General features: G+C 42.6%; 1 protein-coding gene across 2 annotated transcripts; it reads right to left on the reverse strand.

Annotated features, from left to right (window-relative positions):
- Positions 1–2895: 2895 nt before the first annotated feature.
- LOC105453447 lies at positions 2896–16675 on the reverse strand. 2 transcript variants are annotated; one of them, XM_011695409.1, is made up of 3 exons: positions 16485–16675; positions 14021–14222; positions 2896–3694 (listed from the first exon to the last, which is right to left on the reverse strand). In XM_011695409.1, exons 1-3 carry the CDS (start codon positions 16599–16601, stop codon positions 3651–3653), a joined length of 363 nt encoding a protein of 120 aa, XP_011693711.1. In that variant the 5' UTR covers positions 16602–16675; the 3' UTR covers positions 2896–3650. The 2 variants fall into 2 exon arrangements, with proteins under 2 accessions (XP_011693711.1, XP_011693712.1); XM_011695410.1 differs by lacking the exon at positions 14021–14222.
- Positions 16676–16731: the final 56 nt, after the last annotated feature.

Below are 16731 nucleotides of genomic sequence, written 5' to 3' on the forward strand. Positions count from 1 at the left end.
AGAAGGCACTCTCGAATTTAGTTGTATTTTTTTGTATTTATCGAAAAGACCGAGAATATCTTTTTTTAAACGTACACGATGTATCGATCAGTACAGACTTTGTTATTTTATAAACTGAGAACTAATTAATTCTAAGAATTAGATGTTACAATTATTTATTAATAAATTGTATTCTTATTTATAAATTAAATAAAAATTTTATTTTCACATAAATTAGTACACAAAAAGAAAATTAAAAATGAGAATTAATATTAGTTATGCTCATTTCACTATGCAGATATTTTTAATAATAATAATGGTAAGATATTTAAAAAAAAGATGTATAATGTAGTGCAACATTAATATTAAGATACAGAACGAGAGGTCTCGAACAGGGCTTTATGTTACAACGGGGATTAAAGGCAAAGCTGCTTTTGTGGAGAACAAGAACAAATGATGCGGGAGTAATCACGGATCAGGACGGAGAAAATGAGAGTCGTTTGAAAAGGTTGTGCCAGACATCTTCCGCTTTCGAATCCATCGCCAGTCATTATCGCTTTTCGCGCGCGGTGATCGATATTTCGATCCGTTCGTCGTCCTACTTTTTCACGCGTGGCCACGTTGCTTTCATAGATTGCCCACACGAAAAGAACGATTTTGTTGAAAGACCTAAAAATTTTACTAAAAACAGATCTGAAAATAATTTTTATTGAATCATCAAAATAATTTGTTGGAATGTCAAAATTGATAAATATTGCTAGAAAATGATTTTGACTATTGAACAAAAATTATTTTCAGATCTGGATTCAGCAAAATTGTTCTTTTCGTGCATATCATTACGCAAAAGCCTCGAAAACACCGTCGGGTTGTACCTTTCGTGAACTGTTAAGCCTTTCACTGTTACGCTGCTCGACGTTGGTGCAGAAATCGAAGTTTGTCGCTTTCACTGTGGCGTTTGCAAAAGGAAGAAACGCTAGAGCGCCTCTTTTACGAATGCGAAAGATAAAACCTCTGCAAACCTCCATCATTAAAAAAAGTTGATTATATATCGTAATTAAGTACTCATTTATTGTTAATTTATATTACTCTAGTCGCGAATTTATTGCTTTTTATCTATTCACAGAAAATTAATATCAAAAGTGGGGGTGCTAACTTCACGTTACATCCTTACTCCCGAAAAATACGTACAGAGTAACGTGAAGTCAGCTTACTTTTGATATAAATTTCTTGCGTATGGATAAGAGCAATAAATAAGGAATAAATGAGCACTTGTTTATGGCATAAAGTCGAACTTTTTTTTAATGGTGGGGAACATTTGGTTCACAGAGATAACAATGGAATAGAAATATTTCTCATATATATGAACTTATGTTCAACCAAAAGAAATCAGCCAATATTTTTACCGCTAATTCGTTCTTGTATAAATTTTATTTTATATGTATATCTGTGTGTAAAACATGAAACAAATATTCTTATTTTTATATTAATGTACTACATGTTATACCTTTTTCATGTATACCGTTATTTACAAAAATATCTGTATAGTGAAACAAGCAAAACTGATATTAATCTCTATTTAATTCGCTTCCCGTATCAATTGATAATGTAGAAAAATGTAAAACTACTTTATTATAAAATATGAATGGCTATTGATCGATCGATTGGTATCATGCAGTTGTATGAATTGTTGATGGTTTCCCTGCGGAACATTAGCCCGTCTAAACATAAGAGACGCCCGACAACAGGTTTATTAACGCGATCGATGAAGCGTACCTAATTGACGGGCGAAACAACCGCGAACAACCGTTACGTGCAAAACTTTCAAGACTTTCACGTTCTGCCTGTTCCCTGTAACTCATGCATACACGCTAACCTTATTGAATCACTCTCGGCCTCGATGCTCTCGCTTCCTTTTGCGCTGAAATACTTTCACGGTCGCCGTTCAAAAGCGACGACGTTCCTTATTCATAGTCGTTCTCACGTTTATTTAGAAGACGGCAAACATTGCCGTAGGCTTGGCTATAAAAGAGCACGCATGGATGAGCCGGATAAAAACGTACCAGTCATAACATCATTATTATAGGCTAATTTTGCGAATGGAAATTGCAAGAGCTACATTCTCGAATTGATCAAAGATCAAAGTGTCTAGCATAGAACAAGATAATGGTGATCTGCAAAACATTAATCTTCACATGGAACGTATCGATTATTTTACGAAATCAGCCAGGACATCTCCGCGCGTGGTGTGGAAAGGGAGGTGCGTTTTAACGAGAGGATAAAATACAGTCGGGAAAGAGCAGCCGATCGTGTCGTAATGAAGGATAGCGCATAAAGAGGCGCCCGCGGTCCATCATTATTACAAGATGAAAGCGCATGTCTCTCGATCGATCGACCTTTCGACGGTACACAACAATGGCTATTTAAACGTACGTATGTACGCGTACGTGTACCTGCAGTGCACTGCATCGCCGCGGAATAATAATCTTGCACAAGAGCAGAAAATAAGAGGCGCTTGTTTAGGGAGGGGCGACCCCGCTGCGCGTGCATACATCGCCACGCACACACATACACGTATATATATCTCTCTCCCCGCGCTCGCCCGTGGGAATGACGCAGAGATCTTTACAAAGCTATGTAACAGAATAATGGCGCGCGCATAGCGCATACGTACGTATGCGCGGGGTGAATCAGGCGCGGATTACAGTACGGAATGAAATTACTGGTACTAATGAATCCCGCGCGCCGCCCGCCGCTCTGCACACCGTCGCGAAATTAGTAGTCGTCCCCGACACGTTGGTGGCGTGAAATTTTAATACGGCGCGCTTTAAATCCGCGACACGCCATTCTCTCTGAATGCAATCGAATAGCCACACCGCCCATTTTACGTATTTTCGAGTCATCCGTAAACGGCTGGGCTATATATGTAATATGTACACCGTGTGTTGTTAAAAATAGGCCTAATTAACCGTTTAGTCGAAATATAAGTACATTGGGAATATTCAATTGTAATTTACAAGCTCTCGAATACTTAAATATGTTCATTTAGCTACATATATTATAAATTAATTACATGTTAAAATTTTTTTAAAATAAAGAACTTTACAGAAACATATCGAAAAGTTTAACTGTAAATCAAAAGAAATGTTTTCATGTTTTGAATTATTTATTATTATTTAAAGTATTTACATCAAAAGATGTACGAACAAATTTCACGAGTTGCGAAAAGATAGTATCACTTGTTCATCTTCGGATATGGGTTAATTTGAACGAAAATAATGGACATTTACGTGTGCAATCCGCGTGTTTCGTGTCCTATTTTATTATTCCTGTCATTATTGTATATACAGGAGCTTTTATTATTATAACCGGATTGCATTCCGTAATGATTTCCCTTGATTATCGCGACTGCATTCGCAATAACAATAATAACGATTTATTAAAATACGCGTCGTTAATTATTATCACGGATAATCGCGAAGGTAAACGCGACCGTCCGCTCGCCGTTAAACATTCATTCGTAGTGGAATTCTTAACATCGCGGATTTTCAACATCATCCTGCCGGAAACGTTAATTACCACCCTGCTGAAAAGCCCGGCAATTTTACGGGACGCCTGCCCGTCCGAAAGCGAGGTCTACCTTTGTCCAACTACCAGGATACAGCGACGAAAATTTAGTACGCCATTTTTCTCCGTAATCTATCAAAGCGTAAATTCCCTGAAACATATAAAAAAAATATTCTAAATTACAAACGAACGTAAATTGATCTTCCTCCATTCGCGATGACGTACGATGCTAATCCCCTCGGCTGCCGAATGAAAAATGAATCACGGCATATAACACAGGACGCAGACACGTGGAGATGAAAATAGGATTGTCCAGAGAGATCCAAAAGAGGGTAATAGACAGAAGGTGAGAGAAGAGGGGAGAGAAAGGGGGTGGATGTAAAAAAAAAAGGGAAAGGGGCGAGGAATCAACGCGTATTTTGAAGCCGGCTTGATAGAGATCACGGTAAATCACGTCTAGCCCGCGCAGAAACGGGGAATCGTGAGAGAACAAGCCATTCCATCAACGCCGAGTGAAATATAACGGCGCGAAGCACAAATTAAATATCCTCATAATGCTGCGTTCGCGTGTTGGTGTATCTCGCTCTCGCCAGTGGCCGAGGCCTCCGCGCGCCTGGCTGCAAGCCAAACTTCGTCGACCCGCCAGATTTGATGCCTAAAAAGGACCGTAAATTTATCTCATCGCGCGTCCGGCCCACATTTGGCCCCGGCGCGTACGCGAAATAAATAGAATTCTCAAGCTTTATGGCGGCCCGACGAGAGCCTTATAAATCTTGTCGCTCGCCGTGTTCTGCCATCGCTCGTATCGTTCTTTACGCTTCGGGTTATGACGTCCCGCGCGCAAGCTCGCGTCGGCACGGTAAAAGATATTTTAATACGTTATTCTTCCCCATTCCGCAAATTCGTCGCGTTACACGGCCAGAAATATCGCGCGATATAAAAGTGATACGGCGAAGCAATTCGAATTAATTAGAACGCGATGTAAAATAATCGAACGATTATATTTTAACGAAGGAATTATACATATATATATTTGACACACATAACGTTTCATTTCGGGAATTAAAGACTGTAAATGAAAATTTAATAATGTATAACGATTCATATTTTAATTTCTAACAGAGATTGAGACCATTAAAATTTCATATCGTTACATAAAATAGTAATAAAATATGTGCCGTGGTATCCTGATTCATCATGCAAGTATAACGATATTATTCGCGGGCTAATTGCGATTCATTAATTACCGCGCCATCGGTATTACGTCCCTGAGAAAGTTTCTGTTCGCACGAAAGTGAGTGTGGCGTTTTATAGACGTCGTAACGGTCGGTCATAGAACTGTTCCGATATATCCTCGAGATATCGTTAACATGTGAGCTATGTGAGTATAATCCATGCCGGCGTGTAAAAGCGCGAGGATTATCGGTCATGTTGTCTAGAAATGGCTCTCTCTATCTTCGCAAGTCTCACACGTAAGAAAACATTTATTCTTCCCGCGATAACGTTGCACATTCACACGCGCACCAAATGTCGCGTTCTCATTTTACTTCCCGAATTCGCAAATCCGCGAAAACGCGCGCATACCCGTTAAAAAAAAAAAATCACGAAATCTACCTCTGGCGGGCCGAAATGAATCTGAAATCCATGCGTATTAATAAATTGGCAACAAAAACCCAGGATTTGCATGCGGCGCGAGCTTATTTCTACACACGTTAAAATGCAAATCGCGTTGCTCGTATTTCCGGCGGCTATTACGCGAGATATTTCGGACGTCGAACTCGGGGCGTCGAGATATAAATCCGGAATCGAGAGAGGCGGGTCTCTGTCAACAGCGTTTTTAATGATTTCGAACATTTCAAAAACTCGCCGAATGATTCCTGCGCGTGACGGGCTGGGTGAGTGTACAGTACGGGCGCCATATACATATATGACACGCGGGCACATGCGGCACATTGGCCGATCGCATTGGCAGCCGCGGCCTTTTTGATCGAGTTTACAATTACACGTCACCTGTCCCGTACGGTGCATTACGGGCATCGTGACGATATTGCCTCGCCCCCCCCCCTCTCTCTCCTGTCCCGGGGCCTGGTAGACCGTTAACACCGCGCTCGCGTGCGCGAGAGTTCGTTCATTAATAATAGAAGCATTATTAACAGCCGGGTGTACCGGAAATATTACCGATAATCGCCACGAAAACCCGAATTTGCTTCACACACGTCGCACACATTTAAGTATCAGTCATAATGCATACGCGGATCGTGATTTTTAGAGACCGCGGAAAGCTGCCTGCAAATCGGACTAGAGAGAGAACAGATCTTCCTGTTTAATGCAACAGTTAGCGTTTTAAATATCTATATCACGTACCGATTCCGCGCTGCACGCGTGAAAAGAAAATATATTTATGCGGTAAAATGTATCTGTATCATATTATAGTTTCTCTTTCGATAAAGCAATTTAGATCCAATTGTCTCAATTGGATCTCATATAGCTTTATAATTGTAGTCAACTCTTTCTGAATTATAAAGTACACAAGGTGTGTTATAAAGTGTAAACAAACATTTATATTAAATGAAACCATTTTAGATTGTAATATAAAAGCAATTAATATTTGATATAATTTGTAAATGAAAAAATGATTGATTTGTACTGTGCTATATTTAACGTCTCATAAATCAACAACAAATTTCCAAAGATACAAGAGTATCACGTTACGCGTTACCCATGCTAGAGAAAATATAAATTGCATTTATATTTGATGCATCGAAAGCAACATCTCGACAGGTTTCGATTTACGGTAATCCATTCGATCACGACAGCGCGTGATTCGGCCGTTGTTATTGGACGCGAATCGTTAATTACAATCAAGAGAGAAAAAAGAGGAGGGGGATGAGGGAAATCGGAGGCCCTAATGGCAACTTTCGATTCGCCCGGGGAATTGCGATAAAGGCGAAACAAGCGTGGGATAAAAGCTCTCGCCGTCCGCGCGCGACGTGGGCGCGGCTAAACAATTTCGCGAAACAAATTTTAATTGCAATTACTTCGCGTCCGCGCCGCCGTCGGAGCGTGAATCTGCCGCGTGACACACATCGCTTCCCGCGTGCATGCGTGCGACTTTGCCTGCTCTGCCGTGAAACTAAACCAAAAATAAAAGATTAAAAAAAAAGGTAATACTAATTAGAGTACATACGAAAAAGCGTTGCGTGTGCATCACCGAGCACTTACACACAACCCGATCGTAGATTGGACGGATTAAGATAATTTCTCCGACAATCTGAAGTGTAAAGAATCGAGAATTAGAGGAATACGACCGACGATAATACCTCGTCAAATGATATTTGTCGAATTTATCTCTGGCATTTTACAGACTAAACAAGAAATGCGTATCGAGCACATTGAACACATAATGTCGATGTTGATGGAGTTATTTATGCGAAATTTGTGACGTTGACTTTTCCATTGCGCTTTCACGTTATGCTTTCGAGTTTTTTTATGTCAAACGAAAACCCAGGGAAATATATATGTGTATATATATATATATATATATATGTATATTATATATACATATATATACACATATATACGACGGCCATTTTCGCATTGACACGCCACGTTGCGCACCGCGGTAAAATAATTAAGCGTTAAATGTTGCCGCCACGTTTACTCGCCGATAATAACTGATTTTAACGTTGTACTATTACGGTCAGTATACGGGCACGACGTAGCGGTGCGTGAAACGGCGTACGTTCACCGCGTAACGATGAAAAGCCAGCAAGTTAATCTGGTTTTTATCCGCTATCGTGCACGTGGATACGCACATTACCGATAATACATTAATATCGCGTAATATTATTTATACTCTTTATTAATATTATTACACTCATTATTAATATTTAGTAGAGCAGATTTTAATTTAAAAATGACACAAGTAGAATACACAAGGGAATACTATACCGGCGCACAATTGCATTAATATTGTATAATAACGTTTATATAGTGCATTATTGTCGTCGTTTATTGAAACAAATTTCAATTTGAAAAAGACGACGAGCTGCATTACGCGCATGAATGCGCGTAACTGTGTGTGCATAATTCGTTATACGAAACGATCGACGTGTTTGTGACCCGCGCGTGCACGCGAGCCACCGTCGTATGTTAACGATGGTATTCCGTTTTGTAACGGTACCTCCTATTGTAATTAAATTGGAACTGGTGAAAACGATAACTGACCTGAAATTACGGAACGTTTGCGTATGCATTTGCGTAGGTCCGCGGCAAATACGAACTCGCCAACGAACGCAATCATACTTGTAACATTTCTCCCACTTTCGGGATTTGCACATACACACACTCTCACACACACATGCGCGCGCGCGCGCGCGATATAGTTAGCATTCTGCGGTCAGGGTCCTTTATTCAAAACGCCTGCACGGATCGGAAACTCGGTACGAGATCTAGCCGACAGCGAATTTTACAAATGGTTGACCTATTATCGTAAGGACGCGGAAAATTTGCCGACCGATAAAGTCTTTTACGTCATACTGAGTGTAATGTAATTCCGTACGTAATGCATTTGTCTCAAAAATTATTAGCTCAATTATAGATAATATATCGATACTTTCCAAAGGCCTAAGAGCATTATTAACATAAAGAGACAATATCCCACAACCAATATCAGCTCTTACGTGCATGACTAAGAAATACAAATACAGTGATAAGTTATCTCATGTCATTATTTTTTACTGGATGCTAATGGTAGAGCTATTCCTCTGAACGATTATACTGCAGTGTGCGATAACTCATGTACTTAAATAGCAATTTGAAAGAAAATGCTTTGTCGTAAGATATTCTATTTAGATAAATTATGCACATTCTTTACGTCAATTATATGTTTTCATAAAAGTTCACTTACTACCATAATAAAGTTAAAATAACAAAAAATTAGTTCTAAACGATAAACGTTGTGTATAACAATTCGAAAGAATGACGAGATATTGAAGCTACGTTAGGAACACATGAGTAATCAAGTAATATTGCACACTTTGATCTTTGGTAGGGTTGCTCTAATTAAAGAAACGCAATAGAATCGAGAGTCAAAGGGTTACGATATAACGTCCGGAGGCCCGGACAGTAGCGAGGGGGCTTATTTTTGGAGCTTCGGACGGACGTGACAAATTTACGCAGACGAGCCGGCATCTGTCACAGAGACGCCGAAACATATCGATTTACGAATGGACCGTGGAGTTTTCCGGAGAGGTATAGACATCCAATTACCTCGCGGAAGGAACAGGCGCGGCGGCGGCCGGTTATAAATATAGCCATCCGATAAAATCCCGAATGCGCGGCGCGACGTGCAATATTAATGTAATTTCTCGAGGACGCACACACAATGTGCTGTGTATATTTATACGCTGCTGCTATATTGTACTGTATATGCTATCGTTTGTTAGACGCAACTAAAGGAAGAGATTTATGGATTCGACTCTAACAAAAGTGTAATCGGCGAACGCGCGAGTGTTTACGATTTGAGATATCAGAAAATGCTTTCTGGCTTTCCGCACGTCGAATAAAGATCTAAAAGTATAAATTTTTAATCTAATCCGAAAATGAGTCTATAGGTGTATGTACATGTGTGTACGTGTATACGCGTGAGAAGTTAATCATGCACGGAGGGAAGGAAATACGACATAAACTACCACCATCACCGCAAAATTAAAGTCTCCCGGGGAATGTCGAAAATTCTATGGTACAGACGTACGACATTAATTGCGAGTTAACAGCTCGATCGATAGGAGGATAAAAATACGATGCACACAGGTGCACCACGTTATTATAGGGTCCGCATTCTTGCACATGTCGAAATTAAATGACAATTGTGAACGAGATGTATTCTGAAAGATTTTAAAATACATTTATTAATATATTTACGTTAAAGCATATAATTAAAATTTTGGAGCTCTCACGTAGCGTGCAACAAAGATAAGGTATTAAATAACTTGAATATCATATTACAGAGATGGGATAATTATGAACGAAAAACAGAAAATTTGTAAAGCTTTCCTAAATAATATCGGAACCAACATTAATGTCTGCCGTTAGTGGTCAATGAACAAAAATATTTAACTACGACGGCTTGTGAAGTTAGTAACGTTATTAACCCACGTTTATATATGGCACGTGCACTCGGTGGAAACCACATGATATAATAGCAAAACGTTGGGCAAAATTTGTACGTACGTATTATATGGCAAACATGAGATTTCATCGAAATCCAACATTTCTGTGAATCATTTTATCCTTTAATATATTTACAAAGCGCTGAATGTGTGAATTTTGATCAACGTTTAAATTAACTAATTGTAACATAGGACTATTTCCAAAGAGAAATTTATGTATATATATTTTTTTTCTCCATATAATGTACGTGCATTTTATGGTATAAAATATTAAGGCAATTTTTGTCGTAATTTTTATAGCACAATATTTAGCGTAATTTTCTATACAATATGTAATTCTTCTAATACTAATATGAATATATTTATGTACTAATTTGAGTATATTTCTTAAATATGTATATCTGTATATGTATGTATATATTCTTAATTATAATTTATTAACCTATCTCATATTTAAAAAATATACTCAAATTAATACACAAATATATTCATATTAGTATTAAAAGAATTACATATGTATTATAGAAAACTACGCTAAATATTGTGCTATAAAAATTACGACAAAAATTGCCTTAATATCTTATACCATAAAATGCACGTACATATATGTATATGTGTTACATAAAAATGACTGTGTTTATCGACGAGTGTCAATGAATTCTGCGGTAACACGAGATACGGCGACATACGTCAGATATGATAATGCAAGCTTATGTAACGCGAACGAAGTTGCCGCGGAAGAAAGGGAATAAGAGACGGTTGGAAATGAAGGATCGCGAGCGGCGTGTCGGAAAAGCAACCAACGAGATTGATGAGTTCGTAAGTGAAAGGGCCGAGGCATGCGGGAAAGCGGTTGGATGTGCGAAGAATTCTTTTTCCGAGTTTCGCGAATAAAAAGCGAACGTACGGGGCCGTTAAAAAACCAGGCAGAGCAATTAAGCGTGCGAGTAATTACACGCCGCTAGCTCCGGCCGCTAGCGTCGATACTTCGATTTTCTGCCCGCGCAAGTTGGCGAATGTTTTCGGTTTAAGATCGGGAGAGAGAGAGAGAGAGAGAGAGAGAGAGAGAAGAGAGAGAGAGAGAGAGAGAGAGAGAGAGAGAGAGAGAGAGAGAGAGAGAGAGAGAAAGAGAGAGAGAGAAGAGCTAAGAGGACGAAACTTCAAATTACGGTTCACGCTCCATTTGTGAAAATCTACCACACGCGTAATAGAATGACAACAGCTACGATTTTGCACTGCGGTTAGAGAAACAGCTGTTTGTTCCAAGTTTCTCAAGTAAGATTAGAGGCTTTAATTGAGAAGAATTGATTTCTCTCTGATACTGCATCATACGATCTATCGTAAGTCTTGTATGTACGCGGCTATCAATTTTATTTCACCAAGCATCTCAAAGAAATTATTAAAAAAACAAGATTCACTTCTCCATCCGTGATACACGTCCGTCCGCCGGAAGAAGACCGAGAGAATCGATATCCGAGGATACGGGTAGAACACAAATTTCAGGCAAGAACGGAAAGATGATACATTACATGTGGCACGCGTTCAATCGGTTTTCACGACGTTCGCTCGTGCGAAATGCATGTCGGGGGAGAACGAGAATGGCGCGGCATTTTACATGCAGTCGGTCGGTTGGTCGGTCGGGTGGCGATATCAGAAACGCCGCGCGTGCACGTGACGGGTCGCGGTGCGGCGATGTCACGCGATTTTCGTGAAAAAAGGAGGGGGGAGGGACAGGGGGAAGGAAAAAAAAAACAGCCATCCATTTCCGGCCACGACACGCGGACTAATGGCACACGGCTTTTCATTACAACTATATGCATCGTGCGTCGACTGCCGATAGAGCTTTCACCATCGCGTCGTATTTTATAGGACAAATATAAACAAATATCTCTGGCTATAAATAGCACGGAGGGGAAATATCAACGCAATAACTTACGCATCGGTTTTCCCGCGTGAATGCCGGTGGATCGATTCGCGTCGTATCTCAAACATGTCCGAGCGACGATTGTCAAAAGTTCAATAGTGTTCGTGTAATTTACTGATGCCATCTATCAATTAATATCTCCGCGCAATTATTAAGTGTCTAACAAGAAAATTCCACGCTGTGAAACTAGTTTTAGCTGCCGCTCGGAAAAATACGCGCGGATAATCGAGGACGACCCGCGCGCGTTTCTCAGGGAGAAGTCAGATTAATAAATTGATACCGCGCAGCTGGTCGCGCTCCTTTTGGCAACGGGAATCTATTAGGCACAACATTTGGCATCTCCGCGAGCCGCGAGGCATCTTTTAATCGTATAGTTAAAAATGACGATACAAGAGAGACCGTGCCTGCGACGACATTGACGTCTTTTTACCCGCTCTTATTTACGGCATTGAAACAACTTCGTTCAATAATTACAGCACGCGCATCGTGAGATAAGATAAAAAAAAAATACATCGAAAAACGTGGTCACTGCGGTTCTTAAATCGCGTCGGTCGAGTGATTTGTGACGAAAATGACAAAATCGAATTATCGAGACACGTCATTAGCAATTATTCATGCAACATGTCGAATATTTTTTCGATAAACTGATCATAATCGTAATTGCGAAATACACATAGGAATATCATGAATGAAAAATTATACGTTACACAGCACAAAAGAAACATAATCAGAGAGTGATAAAATAGGTAAAATAAATTTCACATATTTGACAAAATTTTTTAAAATATTGTATTATCGTCGTATTTAAAAATAATTATTGATAATGAAATATGTTTGTGAATTGGAATAAATAATTCGAAAAGGCTATACCGCAAAGATGACTCGCGAAATCTATTCATTTATGCTTAGTAAACGTGTTCGGTGGACTCGTGAGCTCAACACTCGCAATAAACTAATTTAAATAAAATAATTTGAGAAAAAACGAAAGCAGGATATTATTTAGATGTAATAAAAATAAGAATAAGATTTGTAATACTCGTTTGATAAGAATGGACTAAGACGGCGAAAGTTGAAACTCATTATTTATTTGTATCTCTGAATTAAAAAAAAACAAGTTATCGAAAGTATATAATAATTCGCATATGTATATACATTTACATAATACGAATAAGGAAAAAGTACGTAATTGTATGCATATGAGGGGGGGGGGTTCTTCACGAACGCGAGTTAACATTAAATTACGGACTCTTTTTTACACGCGTCCTAGTTTTTATCGTATTTTCCTTGAGCGATATGGCGTCAAAGTGCACAGGAGGTATTATCTTTTCGGTTTTTATTCTCTTTACGCGTGTTGCTCGAGGCAAAAAGCGTCGACAACAAGCGAAGGTATCGACTATCACACACGGCGATTATTCGATATTCGTGGCGAGGGAACATGTTTCGCTTCCTCTGAAACTCGTTTCTGTACGTGCGCGCGCGCGAAGACGCGTCCGCTAGAATTTCGCTCGTTTTAACCGAAATTTCGTCAGTCAAAAGCAACGTCAGCTGCGCGCATCGTGTCGACAATCGCGAACTCGTTAAAAGTCGCTTTATAACGCCCGCCCGGAGAAAATGAGCTATCGATTGAATCTTAATATTTTAATATCTCAACGACGCGCGCGAGTTCGCGTCATACATATAGTTACTTTACAGTTTCTCGTATAGCGATATACATATGCATTGAGTTTATGCAAATTTTCGCGCGACACGCGGCGTATGCAGGTGCGTTAATGCATACTTGAAACGCTCAAATTCTTAGTAGCGGAAATTATTTTGAGACCCTCGTTAAAATAGAATCAATACGTTGGCTAGATCACATTTCAGACAGTTTCTCTGTTTTAAGAAAAAAAGACATGTTCTATTTCTTCCATTGGAAAAATTGTATTCGAGTACGGATATCATATATTTGATCGACTTATTGATTTATATTATTTAGCTATTAATTAAACGCTATTCATTTCCTTTCTGGCCACCTCACAGCGAAATTAATTCCCGATACCAAGCGCAAATTGCGGAATGTATTTAAAACATTCAAAAAATATATTGAATTTCATTTCTACAAGGTATTTCGAACGAAACACTGACAATTAATGGTTCTTCAACTTCCATTAATTTTAATAACCATTTTTATTATTATCAAAAAATGCGTGCTTTTGAAGCGACTAAAAAAGTAATAAATACTCGTCGCGCAAAACGTCCGGTTCAAAGTGGCGTAAAAACTAGCGTGCGTACGCTCGGTATCGGAGGATTAATTTTCGCATAGAAACAAAACGGCGACGGGATCCTGCGCCGGCGCCAGCGACGGCCAAGGAGAGGGAAACAAAGACCTGGTGGTACTCACAAAGCCAAACACGTCTCGCCGAAAACTGCGAAGAAATCCCGCATTCCGAGCCGGGCGGGCGCGGGTTCAGTGGTCGGCGGCTTCTCGGCGAGCGGTTACATAATTCTTCGGGTCCCGAGGCTGCGGCCGAGCCAAAGGAGGCAAAAGGAAGACCTGGAGGATGGGCGGCGGCGAGCAGGCGGGGGATGGACCTCGGTGATCGCTGCCAAAACACGGTCAAGCGTCGCGCCGTTAATCTTCGCACGGGGAGTTTACGATCTCGCGCGCGCGTGACTGGCCGCGGTGCCGTAAGAGCGTTCGTAAAACGGCGACGGCGGCGGCATCGAAAGCGAGAGCGCGGCGCGGCCCGTACCGAGGGATCGAGACACTTCCGAGGGGCCCTTTAAACGCGTCGAGAAACCGGTACACGGCCGACCTCGGATCAGCCGACCGACCTCGTGGGATTTAAACGGCCGAAGAGGGGGCTCTGGGGGCACCGTTACACGCGCGCCTCGTAGTGGGGGAGGGGGGGGGCACGCCCCGGGCGATTTAAAGGGCCGGCGGCGGCGTCGCACCAAAGTTCCACGCTCGCGGCGCGAGAATCACGTGCGAGCGGATTCTATACACGGGCGAACGAGAACTCACTCGCGCGGAATCGCGTTTGTCAAAAGTGTGACAGGTCGACCGTAGGTAGACGGAATCGCGATCGCTACTGGCCAACACGGCGCACGTCGCGCAACGGACACCACGTACGCGTACGCCCGCGTCAACACCCGCGCAACGTCACTCGGCGGAGAGAGTCCGCTGCGTCGTCACGCGACGACCGTTCCGAAAAGGCGCGCTTCGATAAGTTTCGTTTCGACTACGCGGCACACACACTCACCAACACACACGCGACGCGAGAAAATTACATCGGAACCGCGATCGGCGGATATCTCTTTCGCTCTCTGTCTCCGTCCCACCTTTCGTTCGGTCCTTCCGTGAACGCCGTTTGAATTTCCGCTCTCACCGCGTCTCGCCGCGAGGAACACTGCGTTTCTAACTCGATCTTCGCCACGCGCTGTCACCCCTCCCGGCGACGATGTCTCAGTCTCTCACGCGCGCCTTTCCCTCGTCGCGCCTCGCCGACTCGTCCCACCACCACCCGAGATTTGTTTACCAACCCGTCGCGGTCGACTATTCCAGCGGACTGGCTGGCCGCGCGTCGCGATCGTCGGCGCGCACGACGCAACAGCACGGGCTGCTGTCGGCGGGCCGCATCTCGTCTCGCCGAACGAACGGCTGTCACTCTCGCGCGGAAACGTTTACGGCGTTACAACGAAGAGGATCTACTCGCGGTAACGTCGCGGTCACAGGCGCGCGTTGTCATCCGTCGTCGTCGTCGTCGTCGTCGACGGGCACCACCACGGCCGTCCGCGTATCGTCGTGCGTACTCGCGCGTGTACGAGACACGAACCACCGCGCATCACACAGCATCCACGTTCCACCATGGGGTATATCCGCGATCACGGGCTTCTATACGCCAAGTACCTAGACCGCGCTATCGAGCGCGCACTCGGACGCGATGACGCGCAGATGAGCCGTGCCGCCATCTTTCGGAGAGGCGAGAAGTCCGTACGCGGATCGCCAGGGGGAAAGGGGCTCGAAAAGCGCAGACTGATCCCCCTCGGATTCCTCCTTCGGAGCGATTGACCCTTCAAATCTCGAATCCCTCTTTCAAGCGCTCTATATATTTCTACTCTTCTCACCGACTTGTGTGTACGTTTCGTGCTTTACGGTAATTCGCGAATACGCGTCGCCGCCACCGCCATCGCTATACCGCCTCGAATCGGGCCGTTCGTCGGCGAAAGTTATAGCAGCTGTACAGCTGCCGAAATCACGAAACCCGGAACGATGCGCGCTCTCCCCCGTGACTCGTGGACGTTAGGTATCACCAGCGACAACGAGGACGATCGACGCTTGCCGCGGATTCTCGCGAATTCTCGCGGATTCTACGAGCGTACGTGCGCTACCGGCCACCGACTTCGCGACTATAGACGGCGTCATGCGTGAACGCTGCCGCGAGATTCGAAGGCACCGTCCGCGACGCGGATTGGTCGGCTCCCCGCGGCGTGCCAAAATGGCGGTCGCGCGGGCGCGCGCGCCGCACTTCACTCCGATACGCGATAATCAGATACATTTAATTTAACGACGCAGGCGCGCCTCTCGCGTTTCGCAATTCATATTTCGCGATTCACCGAAAAAGCGATATGTCACGTCGCAAAATGCAAATCGCCGTCGCGTGCGTTGACTTGGTTGCTACGTGAGAAACCTTTGTTTTTTTTTATCGGTCTCGCGAGCGAAATCTTCATATCGACGTAGTTTAGATAATCAACTACATGCCGCGAATGATCTACAAATTAATAGAAGCCTAACTTCGCGATTCTTGCGAGCGGATATTAAATATATTCAATAAAACCCCTTTGATTGATATTAGCTGCATTACCTTACATGTAGTACAATTATGCAGATCCCCGAACAAGGATACTTCGAGGTACTGACTCAGTGGAATCGTTACCAGAGGATTGCCGTTAACGTTCGCAGCAGCAGTCGCATTGCCCATGGCGCGAAGCAGCCGATTAAAATCGATGCAACGACCGAATATCGATCGTACGCGTCGAACGGCGGACACTGTGATAAAGCGCGCGCGCGCGCGTGCTCACGGCGGTGACACCGGACACGGGTGGTGAAGT

This window comes from Wasmannia auropunctata, unplaced genomic scaffold (genome assembly GCF_000956235.1).
Source record: "Wasmannia auropunctata unplaced genomic scaffold, wasmannia.A_1.0 LD335999.1, whole genome shotgun sequence".
Lineage (NCBI taxonomy): Eukaryota > Metazoa > Arthropoda > Insecta > Hymenoptera > Formicidae > Wasmannia > Wasmannia auropunctata.

Bases quoted from the DNA above. Each gene is read 5' to 3' on its own strand.
- LOC105453447 (XM_011695409.1), bottom strand. From the start codon at position 16,601: ATGGGCAATGCGACTGCTGCTGCGAACGTTAACGGCAATCCTCTGGTA. The intron at 14,223-16,484 runs GTAATGCAGCTA...GTGTTTTGGCAG, and splicing joins ATAATTGTACTACATGTAAG to CGATCACCGAGGTCCATCCC. The intron at 3,695-14,020 runs GTGAGTACCACC...TATATGTTTCAG, and splicing joins GGCGAGACGTGTTTGGCTTT to GGAATTTACGCTTTGATAGA.